This window comes from Mizuhopecten yessoensis, unplaced genomic scaffold (assembly GCF_002113885.1).
Source record: "Mizuhopecten yessoensis strain PY_sf001 unplaced genomic scaffold, ASM211388v2 scaffold11145, whole genome shotgun sequence".
In the NCBI taxonomy this organism is placed as follows: domain Eukaryota; kingdom Metazoa; phylum Mollusca; class Bivalvia; order Pectinida; family Pectinidae; genus Mizuhopecten; species Mizuhopecten yessoensis.
Window position 1 is genome coordinate 1151008 of NW_018408902.1, and position 12587 is coordinate 1163594.

The window sequence follows — 12587 nt, forward strand, 5'->3', positions numbered from 1 at the left end:
AAAAAAAAAAAAAAAAAAAAAAAAAATAAAAAAAAAAATAAAAAATAAAATAAAATAAAAAATAAACAAAATAATAACACCAAGTAACTTTCTTAATCCTGACTAAAGATGGTTTTCGGATAAAGTCTTTACAATGAAGTTGGTGGAACCACAAATCAACCGGAGAACATCTAGATGATATTTTATCTCTCGTATAAGATTTACGATTAAGACCTGGATTAAATATGAGCCTTATAATAAGATAAGCAGGTGTTTTTAAGGCACTTTATAAATTATTTTTTTAAATAATATCATAATTAATTTCTTTTAAGAGTATTCTGATGCTGGATAAATGGTAGATTTCAATTAAGGTTTTTATTGGGAATTAGTCGTTACAATTAGGGGGAAAAGTTTTGGAAACCTGCAACAGACCTGGGGGATATTTGTTGATGTATATAAATGTTAATGCAGGTTTCGAAGGTCTTTGCAAAGGCTCACCAGAAAGCAGCGTTAAATCTCTAGGTCTGTCCCTATTTCATAAACAAACAACACTAAGTCCTAGCATTTGGAATGCAGTCAATGAAAGCGGCCAATGGCTAGCAATTAATGTTCAGTTTAGGTTGATATTAAATCCATACATATGTTATGATTCAGTGTTTGAAATGATATTTTCTGTTGTAAGCATATCATTTTATCCCTAATGGATGGATATAGGGAAATGCCTTTTACATTTCAAATTCTTTTTCTGTTTCATCCCAGAAGTCTAAAGTAACACTACGCTTTTGTTTTGATGAGAGTTTAGCCATCATTACTATATACTTACCAAGTGAAAATAACACAATGTTATTTCTAAATAGAATGGAAAGCAAGACCACTAACTAACACACATGATCAAACTCTCACCCATGGCAAACTTTCACACATTCTGCTTCATATATATGTGCTTTTGGCTTATCTATATAACGTTCTGTTTCTGAAACTGCAGCAATAAAAAATAGTAAATATTATCTAGAGCCAAAAGCAAAATAACTTAATACCAGAGAAAGAAACTTTGGATTCATAAAACAAATTGAAAGTATCTTTCAAACTTAAAGGTGGTTGGGTGGCGCAGTGGATAATGCACTTGCTGTTCACCATGGCGACTGGGGCTCGATTCCCCGTTCAGACGTATTGGGTCACCTGCCCGACCATGTGGGTTTTCTCTGTGTACTTCAGTTTCCTGTGTGTACTCCGATTTCCTACCACACTAAGACCCAGAGAGCGCTAACATCTAGGCAAACAAGAGTAATTGATATAAGTTGAAGTAACTTGTTTCATACTTGTTGTAACATAAATAGAGTTTATATTTATATAAACTTAGAAGGCATCTTTGCAGTGAGCTTGGTTAAAAGTTTGACAAGATCGTAAATCTTCATCAAGGCCTCATATATAAATACCTTGGTATTTACATATAAGCTTTCATGTATATGTACAGAATTAAAACATCCTATAGGTACAGTTAAATGATGTTAGGGCACTAAAACATCCTATAGGTACAGTTAAACGATGTTAGGGCACAAGAACTGATTTTAAATATTCCTTTATTCTCGGATCCTTTAAAATCTCCATGTGTTCTGCCCCATTAAACTGTTTATGGTACACATTCTGTTTCTGTTTCCCTTGCCACTTTTTACAGGCGACTAGACTTCGTATATTGACAGTTCCATCTCCATCGTCCGGAATCACTTTAGGCTGTGTGTCTGGCCACATGTTCGGACCGTACACCAATCTTCCTGGCGTGGATATATTATAGCCGTGTAAACAGTGAACTTCTACACCTGGTGGGGTGAGATCTCGGATCAGGTCTTTTGTATCAAGGTGCATGTAATAGCCATCTGTGTAGTTAAGATCCAAGAAAAATTGTTTGAAGTCCTTCACTGTGTAGTTCCTCTCTGGACGCGTGACCAAGATCTCATCAGCGGACCAGTAGAGGTCAGAGGGCATTAACCATGCTGTACTAGCCATTGACCTCTGCTCTAACCGTGCCTTTAGAGCCTCCACCACATACACATTCAAGTTGTCTCCTACAAAACACATTTCTGGTTCATTATTGGTCAGTTTTTACTATTGAACCCCCCTTTTTTTCAGTGAAAACATAAATATATAAGCCAATTTGTTTTAAAACTCAAACAGAACATTTATACATTCTATGAGTTAAAACTTAATAAATCATTTACCTCAACACTAACCTCTTGATGTATGAAGGGAAATGGGGCACTTACAAATATTGTACTTTTTAATGATGACAAACTGTCAATTTTCAGCTGATGAATTGGAGGCCCTGTCTTAGATTTACAGAATGTAAAATGAACAAAAGAAATCTGTATGAATTACAAAATTTTGATGGAAATGGAGTTAAAACGCAAATTCTAACCAAAGTCAGTTAAGTAGAAAATACTGGTCACAGTGACCTATATGTTGTATGACGGTGAAGTACTCAAGAAGTATCTGCATGTAAAGTTTGATGACAATGGGACTAGCTCAATATCAGAGAAATGGATCAGCTGATTAAAATGAACGCAAATCTGGAGGTAAATTATGCAAAATCTAACCCAAGTCAGTGAAGCAGAAAATCTAGGTAACACTGACCTACATATCACATGATGGTGTAGTGCTCCTGAATATGTACATTCGTATGCAGTTGGATGACAGTGGGACTGTTTGTACATGTATTAGATAAATGGAGCTTAACACAAAGTCTAAACATGTCAAAAGACGAACCAATAAAAAAAGATAAATTAATACTCCCTCAACTAAGGGGATGAAAAATAATCTATTCATTGCGAAATCATAAGGGAATGAAAAAAAGCTTCTATTTTCTAAGAAATCTTGAAGTAAACTTCAAAATTATTTCTGCAACAAAAATGTGAATTATATCAATATAATATTTCCACTATATCAGATAATATTTATTTGTCTGACCTGAAGCAAAGAGTCGGAGAGTTTTGATGACACCTGCCCACACACCAGCCAGACTGATAAAGGACTTGATGTACTTGTCCTTCCAGGCCTGTGGCATATGATTGAGGAAGTAGAGTGTGACAGGATTCCCCATGCTGTGGCCAAGAAGTGTAACAGAAGTGTTGTTGTTAAGCGTGTAGGTTTCCTCTATCAAGGTCTGAAGCTTCTTGTACATGCCTCCAAGCTCATCTATCAACAGAGGACCAAAACATTCATTATACAAAGTCTGGTTTCTGACAGAGAGTTGAACATCATTATCAAGAGTCTCTAAACGTACAGTGTTTTTGTTACCTAAATTTTACAACAGCCTGTTCCATTATGAATTGGGAAAATATAGCATTATTTGTATTGAAATTGGGAATACATTCCTCAATTTTTGGTCATTTTGGGAAAATAAGGCACTTTTTAGCCAAGGGAAACAGCTTGTATTCAGCTGTAAAACTGAGCAAAACTATCACCGACTCCAATTATGACTTATAAAGTAAGAATGTGCCAACTCACTTGGTGCCTTGCGGAAGTCGTACGGTGCTCCCCTGATGGAGACACCACGCTTGTATCCCCAGGATTCCAAATCCAGGGCAATGTAGTAGAAGTAACTTGCTGTAACCACAATGATCATCAAAACAAATTAATGCAACATTTCATTTTCAGTCTCTTCACAAACACACTGATCAACAGTTTTAACTATCATAATGAGTTAGGTAAGTATCACAGAATGAAGTTCTGCATGAGATTAAAGTTTAAACATGAATTGTTAAACTGGCCCTGCCTTTCTCTCATAACAGTTATGACATAAATCTGTATACTTCTTTTACGACTTCAATGTAAGCTCCTTCAGTATGGTTCAATGTATTATATTAAACTTTGGTTCAGCGTACGTAATAAATTGCCCCTCCCACTCTGTCTTGAAACAAGAGATCCCAGAGGGATATTGGTGCCCACCATCGTACCATCATCATTGGATCTATGTAAGATTGATTTTGACTCTTTTTTTTTATCTATTGGATTGAGTTATTTAAAATGTAAATGCACCTTGTGGTAACTTTTGATCAAAGCTTCATACTTCGGTGTATGACATTGTTCTTTTAAAATGAGATTTCTGTTTTACCTATTTGGTAATAGTATTTACTAGTAAAGTACTTAATTTGTAACAAGGGGAACCTAAATTTGAAACTTGAGGAAAATCTATCTACCGCTTATTGGGAGATAGAGATAACAAGAGGCCCAGAGGGCCTGTATAGCTCACCTGAATATTTAAACAGTCATAGCAAAATATTCTCAATAAATATTATCCTGTACTACAAATATTTCACTTGCTAACTTTGTCGGCTCCATCTGTTGAAACTACCGGCCAAATATTATTATATGATTCTATGCTTTTTGTTTCTTCTTCAGAAGTTGTTTGAGGTGTTTGACATATTTGATGCCTGTGACCTTGTAAGTAGGTGAATGTCATTATAATTTTTAATATTTGTCAGGCTCTATCCAAGGAAGCAACCAGCCAAATATGAAGACTCTATACCTTTCAGTTCATCAGAAGTCGTTTGAAGTGGTTGACACATTTGACCCCTCTGACTCAAACTTTGTCAGGCTCCTACCAACGAAGCTTTCAGCCAAATATCATGACTCTAGGCCTGTCTGTTCTTCAGAAGAAGTTGTTTAAAGGAAAAGTTGATGGAGGACGCTGCACTATGACATAAGCTCACTTGCCCTTCGAGCAAGTGAGCTAAAAAACTGGAACTGGCAAAATCCAAGATGGCTACATTGTGACAATTGTGTTTTTCTGATCAGTCTCAAAATGAAACATGCACAATTTAGGACCTGTAAATATCAACATATATATGAAATTTAATAAAAACCTGTGCAGTACCTCTTGAGAGTTAATGATAGCAAAACTGTCATCCTATTTTCCAATCAGTCTCGAAATGTAACATGAACAATATTAGACCATTGGAAACCTAGCTGTGAATTTGAGAAAGATCACTCCAGTACTTTCTGAGAAGTAGTGCCAACAAGCTGTATTTCTCAAAATTCGCCCAGGTGGATGGAATGAATGACGAATGTGGAATGTGGAAAGTAATGTTCTATCAAAAGTACCCCTGTCAAAACATGTTAAGCCAATTCAAGGGGCATTGAATAAAACCAAAATATACTCACTGAACCCAAAGTGAGAAGGATCAAGCCACTCCACCGTTTCTGTATCTCCCCAGCCTCGTATCTGTATGTCAACCCCTGGTGCATTGTGGGTGGTGTGAGTCTTGCGATCATAAACCAACCTGCAATCAAAGTCGTGGTCACGATCATATATCACTATATAATCAGGTTAATACATGACTGACAACTAAGGGAAATAGCTTTCTGGAGAACTATGTTTGACTGTATTTAAGCATTGAACTGCTTTCAGTTGGCATTCATATTGCCTATGAATGACAACTGAAAGCAGTTCAATACTTATATTTATCATTTTTGGAATCTGTTCATCTCACAAAAATTTTGATAACACTTATTATTATGTTTGTCCAATGAATAGAACAGCCATCGCCCAGGAGGGTCAGTAGTATCCAACGGTAAATGGTAAATATATATAGTTGACACCTCTAATAAACCAAGAATAAAGCATACATTTTTTACTAATCATAAAATTCTAAAGGTTTTCATTGATAATGGAAAATACTAGTAATGCAATGAATGTAAGTATTAGGGATGCCTTATCTTCCAAAAATAAAAATAAAATGACATCAAATATGATTGTCGTTTTAATTTGTAACTTTTAGAGTTGCCAAAAACAAACTTCAAACATGGTTACTGAAATCTGAAACACAACAACTGTATCCCAGTACTACCAGGTATACAAGCTTTATTTTCACAAGGCTAAAACAAACTTAACAGGGGGAGATGTCCAACCTTTATATGTATCTTACATTTCAACCTTTCTTTTCTTACAATTCATTTTATAACTTCCAAAGTCATCAGAAAATAAAATGGTATGTTTCCACACTCAGCATTGAAAATCTGAACACCATCTTACATCCTATATTTACACTACATAGACAACAAGTGATGAGAATTATACAAAACTAGACACAGTCGTTAAATAACATGTGAAATATTTACCAAGATTAGAGTTTGACCAAACTATCGTTTCTGGTTAATGAAAATACAGCACTATTTGTAAATCGAATATCATCCTCGATACCCAGGGGTTCCGCTCACTCAGGCTCTATGCACCCCTGGAATATGTCTGGATATTGAGGATGATCCATTATCTGGGATTACTGAAACAATCATTTCGCAACTTTATTGTCAAGTACCGGTAATGACATTGTCCTCTCAAACAGGTATCCGAGTACATTCGTTCTATCCGGTAAAATTTAAAACATACATAATTAATAATAACCTGAATTTTTTTGTGAGTTTGACTTTACTTCAATCAACTCTTTAATTGATTTTAAAATTTTAGTTTGATCTACTAATAATTTGTACATTTTAAGTTTGGTACTACTATATGTACATGTACATATATTGGGTCAGAAAATTACCTCATATTATCTGTGAAACAGTCAATCAAGTAGGGTGCCAACTCATAAATGTTGAGCCACAGATCGAAATAATCAGCTGTTTTCTTTTCACAGAAGACATGAGGAACAGTTGTTTTATTCAGCTTGGCAAAGAACTGACTCCCTCCATCACCAGGCACTGAAAAATAGCAAAGTTTTGTCACTGTTGTTAATACTTGTTAAGATCATCATTTCTATCAATATTACTTATATAAGTTCAAAACAAATGATTTTACCCAAATGAAATAGTTCCTGCTGATGTATCATTAAGTTATGAAAAGAAAGTATGTATAGAAACATAAACTTGAGTCCATCATTATAAAGAAAAAACAAAAAAAATATCAAAATTCTACTTGGCAGAAAACTTTGGCATCTTCAGGTTTCTAGTTGTTGATTACAAATTTAATTCTCCAGCTCCTAAGAATGCTTCCAACCAAATATGGTTGATATCTATCTCATAGTTTTAGAGAAGAAAACTTTTAAGCAAATGCCAAATTATCCATTTTGGCTCTGCCTCCAAACATCAAGGAGGCTCAGCCCAAATTTTTACAATTCTGAATCCCAACCACCCAGGTATATTTTGGTTGAATTTAGAGGTTTAGAAGTCGTTTGAAGATATTGTTGACCAATGATGAACAACACGATACCTAGAGGCTCTGGTATGGCAAAAGATTACTCTTCTTTAGTAAATGAAATGAATGAGGATGACTTTAAATAAGTGTGCCTAGAATAAAAAACATCTGTTGATCGGCCTACTTTTTTGAAATTATGAGTGATAACGTTTGTTGAAAAATACTGTTTACAATTTTGTTGAGATATGATTTTTGCTGCAGATGTTTTATTATTCCAGTCGTTTCACCTTAAATCCTGTTTGCACCATTGGTTGTTTCACCCTAAATCGTACGTTGTTTCACCCTAATACAAATGTTTATTTTAAAGTTACTTTTATCAGTTGTAACGTTACTGTTTTAAATGATTTCAGAAACTTAAAACTGTTTTGCGGACCTGTTATAATCAGATGTGGTCAAAATGTACGAATCTTCATCTTCATCTGATAGACTTCCTCCGTCGATACCGACGATTACGGAAGTAGGGTAGTTGTGCTATTGTGCGTTAATTATGTAGTGATATTTTTTTGATTTTTTTTTGTTATTTGCTATAGGATAAAAACAGTGAGTGAGTGTTAGTTATGTTGTAGGTTTTGTATATGTTTGATTATGTTGTATGTGGTGCATGTCCTGAATTCTGCTAGTGTATTTGATTGAATTATTGTTGTTGGTAGGAGGTTCCATTGTATTATGGTGTATGGAAATGAGTGAATGAGTGTCTGTATGTGTCTTTGGATGTGTAGATATGTCTGTAACTACGCCATGTCCTTGACGTGTTCTGGTGTCTGCCGGGATGAGATTGTTCAAAGTGTGTATTGCTACTTGTTGGTGTATTATTTTGTAGAGAAGAATAATGTGTTCTTGTTCTGCATGTGTGTAGTGTTGGGCATTGCAAGTTGTGTATCATGTCTGTGACTGAGCTTGTGTTCTGGTATTTGTTTAGGACATATCGTGCTGCTCTTTGTTGTACTTTTTCTAATTGGTTTATGTTATTTGTATAATGTGGGTCCCAAACTGAAGAGCAGTATTCAAGTTTTGGTCTTACAATGGCCTTGTATGCATGTTCTTTTATGTGTGGTGAATTTATTTTTAGGTTGCGTTTCAGAAAGCCTGGTGATTTATTTGCATTTGATGTGATGTTGTTAATGTGTTTGTCCCATTTTAAGTTGTTTTGAAGTGTGATGCCAGCTATTTGTTTGAAGTTATATATTCTAGTGTGTGGTCATGGAGTGTGTATTGGTGTTTAATTTGTGTGTATTTTGGTGATATAGTGAGTATGGTGCATTTGTCGTCTTTGTTGTTGATTGTTTTGTATAGTATGCTGTCATCTGCGAAAAGTCTTAGTGTACTGTGTGATATGTATTTGGGGAAGTCGTTGATGTATATGAGGAAGAGGACTGGTCCCAAACAGGTTCCTTGAGGCACTCCAGATGTTACTGAGATTTTGTCGGAGTGTTTTCCCTCAAGTACTTCTGTTTGAGTGCGTTGTGATAGGAAGTCTGTTATTCATGTTAAAGTGGTTCCGGTGATGCCGTCATAATTTAGCTTGTACTGTAGATGTTTGTGTGGGACTTTGTCGAAGGCTTTGGCAAAATCCATTATGATAATGTGTGTTTGTTTGTTGTTGTTGTGGTTCTGTGCAAGGTCTTGTATGAATGTAATGAGTTGTGTTTCGCAAGATCTTGATGTGCTGAAGCGATGTTGTAGGTCGTGCAGTATTTTGTTGTCTTCTAAGTGTTTCATGGTCGCGCTTGTGATGATGTGTTCTAGGAGTTTGCATGCAATGCATGCGAGTGATATTGGTCTGTAGTTTGTTGGGTTGTATTTGTCTCCTTTTTTGTATATGGGGTTTACGTCGGCGTGTTTCCAGTCACTGGGTAATGTACATGTCCCTGTATCAAGTGATGTTTGGAATATTTTTGTTAGTATAGGTGCTGTGATATCCTCAAGTTCTTTTAGTATTCTGCCGTGTATATGGTCTGGGCATGCTGCTTTGTGTGGGTTAATGTTATTTAGTAGTTTGTCGACTCCTTGGCATGTGATGTGTATATCTGGCATGGGTGGATGAGGTGATATTCCTTTGTCAGGTATTGTTGTGTTTTGTTCTGGTGTGAAAGCGTCTTGGAACTGTTCATTTAGTAATAGTTTGCCTGTCTGTGTTTTCTTTTTTTGTGGTTTTAATGAAAGAGAAGGTCTTTTCGGGTTGTATTTGTTCCTTGTGTTGGGGTCTTCAGCTTCGCCTATTGGTAGGTCTGTGATCATCTTCTCAATGTATTGTAAGTATGCATTGCGTGTAAATTGTTTTTGCACTTCAGCTTTTACTGTTTTGTATGTGTGGATAAGTTTGTGATTTGTCCTTGATTTGTGGCGGAGGCGTTTAGACTTGTTTGTGAGGCGGCGAAGTGAGATGTCCATCCAGGGTAGTCTGTGTTGAGGAGTCTTAGGAGTCTAACAAATGACAGAAAAGACCACGTTAGCGATACTAAAAAGAGATCTTCAAATGAGACTGTTTCAGCCATACAGAAAACAAAAACATGATTAAAAATTCACTCTAAAATATTTTCGAGCGAAATAACTCGTTGGAAAACGACCCGGATTAGGGCGAAACTACCGGATGCCAATAATACCTTTCGATATTGCGGGGCGAAATGGTTGGGGCGTCACGATGCAACATATGAGGCATTAGGTCTACGGGGGCTTACGGCTTAGGCCTGGGGTCGGACGATTTGCTCCCCACCCTCTCTTATTTAAAAGCATTGAATCAATATATTTGTGCTTTTACTTCCATACAATTATCGAAAGAGTACGGTTAAGAGTGCCGGCTCAAACAACGTAGATTTATTGATCTTATGTTGCATAAGATTTTTCTTGATCATCACGCGTGCACACGTGTAAACAACAGGTTATAAACCATGAATTGATATCAATACATACTTAAAATCACCGGGGACAGGGTCTTTCCAACTGAATTAGGCTTCTCGAATGAATAGTGAAGACATCCACATAAAAACAGTATGGCCAACAACTCCTTACATGACATCCTCCCGACATGTGATGAAAAACTAGGCTACAACTCTCGGGACGCCCTTAGTTATAAGGCGATTATAAAAATCGGACCTGTGTACGGAAACGGAAGCGTGCGGAAAACGACTGGCATGAATTTATAAAACCTTTTCAGTACGAGTTACTTCCCTTTTATTCCATTTTTTTGTTACACGGTAGTGCTTTACCCACGTACCTGCACCATCCTCGATATCCAGAGGTTACGTTCACTTTTCGCTCTCTGCACCCCTGGAATATGTCATGACAAAATTGAAGGTTTGATCCTTTGATGTGCATCAAAAGAATCTCGCGGTCGCGTAACGGTAAATCTTATTGACTTTGAAGTCGGGCGTCGCTCCTCCGTAACGTTCGGCCTACCCGAGACCAATCAAATACATAGCCGTTTGCCTTCAAATTCCAGGGGTGCAGCGAGCGTAAGTGAACGTTACCCCTTGAGTATCGAGGATGTATCTGCGTATATATGGCCAAAAATGATAAAACTTTGATAAGGAATCTGTTAGCCAAGCCATGAATAAGATTCCTTGTCATACCTCATGTACATATGTTTCGAGGCAGATGATATGGATTGGGCGTATGGCACCTTGCTCAAAGACATCATCGATGAACAGAAAGTGTCTAGAGCTAAGAAATTACTCTAGTTTAATAGTAAGCTTAGGTGGGCTATTTATATAAAAAAACAAACATTTTTTTTAACAAGCTTAAGCTTGAAAAATGTAGTGCACCTCATAACTGGCTATTGTACAAAACCCATAGAAATCTCGTTATTAAGATCCAACGAGAATCTATGAGAGTTTATTTTCTCGAACGCTGCCATAGCGGCCCAAACTCATAAGATTTCTGGCCGACTATTAACACTTTCCTATATAAAAAATGTCCAAACAGCGACCATACTGCCATTCTGCAGGAAGACGACAGTATCATTCAGTGAGGTTTTTGATAATTATTTAACCAACGAAGCCACTGATAAAGGCCAAAATCTTGAATCTATGTCAGACCTATCTACTCATGACAGTGTCAAATCCATTTCTTCCAATCTAAACACAGATCACAGTTTCAATTTGTTCCAGTTAGTCCAAAAACTGTCTTAAAACCCTTAAGCAAGTTAAACTGTAAAAAATCTGCTTGAGTGGATGGCATTCCTGCTAGAATTCTAAACTCTAGTACTTCTTCTCCATGTAACCCCCTATCAACTCTAATGAATCATTGTATTAAAAAGGAATCTTTTCCAAACTCTTTGAAACGGGCACAAGTGATTCCTATCTACAAAAAAATGACCCCTTAGACAAAGCCAACTATAGACCCATCAGTATATTACCAGTCATGTCTAAGGTCTTTGAACGTATTTTACATGATCAATTAAATAGTTACTTTCAAAATATATTCAAACTCTTCCTAGGCTTTGTCTAGGGGGTACCCCAAGGGCCGCTTTTATTCATTATTTTTATAAATGACATTTTTCTTACTACTAAAGACGGTATTTTATACAACTATGCTAATGATAATACTTAATCTTACACACATGGAGACCAGCATGTTTTGAAAAATGTTTTAGAAAGAGAATCCAATAAGCTTATATCTTGGTTCGAACACAATGGTTTGAAAGCCAACCCTGATAAATTTCAGGCTATTTGTGTTGGCACCAAGGCTAATAGCAGCATCAAATCTTTTAACATCTCGGATTCTGTTATACAGTGTGCAGATCCTGTAAATCTTCTGGATGTCAATATTGACCACAACCTCAAGTTTGATACCCGCATCTCTAACATATGTAGAAAAGCTGCTAAGCAACTTGCTGCTCTCAAAAGAGTTGGTACATGTTTATCAATTATGTCAATTTAACACCGTTTTAAGCACTTTATGCTTCTAAAAGCGTATCCTTGTAAAACTTAGTTGATCGGTCCGGCAACACTATAACAAGTAGGCGAGTTTTGTTAAGGATGTACTCTTCTGAGGTTTTAATCACGTTCAAGTCTCGTTTTGATCTGGTGTTATGGGTTTTTGTAATATTTAACAAATTACGATCAAATTTATTAGCAAAAACACACATGCAAAATATGTCAAAAAACTAGATGCCTGCTGTTGGAAGAACCTTTTTTAGAAGGATTTAAAAAAATTACCAATTCGGCGGCCATTTTGAAAATGTGTTTTAATGTGTATTTCTTGCGCTTCAAAATAGGCCAAAATTTCACCTTTTTTGACACTAGATTGACCACTTAAATTGTCATTGTGTCGCCATTTTTGATTGTTGCAGGTTAAATTTTGCTGTACAACTTTATAATGTTCAATATGATAAAAATGATATGCAAGAAACTCGAAAATTATACATTATTGATATTATTTTACGTGTTTAGTGTTACTGAAGCACTTTTGATTTTTGACC

The 12587-nt window shown here is 36.1% G+C and overlaps 1 protein-coding gene across 1 annotated transcript; it reads right to left on the bottom strand.

Moving 5' to 3' along the window:
* Positions 1–68: 68 nt before the first annotated feature.
* Positions 69–10253, bottom strand: LOC110466862 (group XV phospholipase A2-like). Its single transcript, XM_021523657.1, has 6 exons — positions 10079–10253; positions 6519–6675; positions 5137–5255; positions 3481–3579; positions 2941–3168; positions 69–2042 (listed from the first exon to the last, which is right to left on the bottom strand). The coding sequence occupies exons 1-6, from the start codon at positions 10182–10184 to the stop codon at positions 1528–1530; spliced, it is 1224 nt and encodes a 407-aa protein (XP_021379332.1). The 5' UTR covers positions 10185–10253; the 3' UTR covers positions 69–1527.
* Between the last annotated feature and the right edge of the window lie 2334 nt (positions 10254–12587).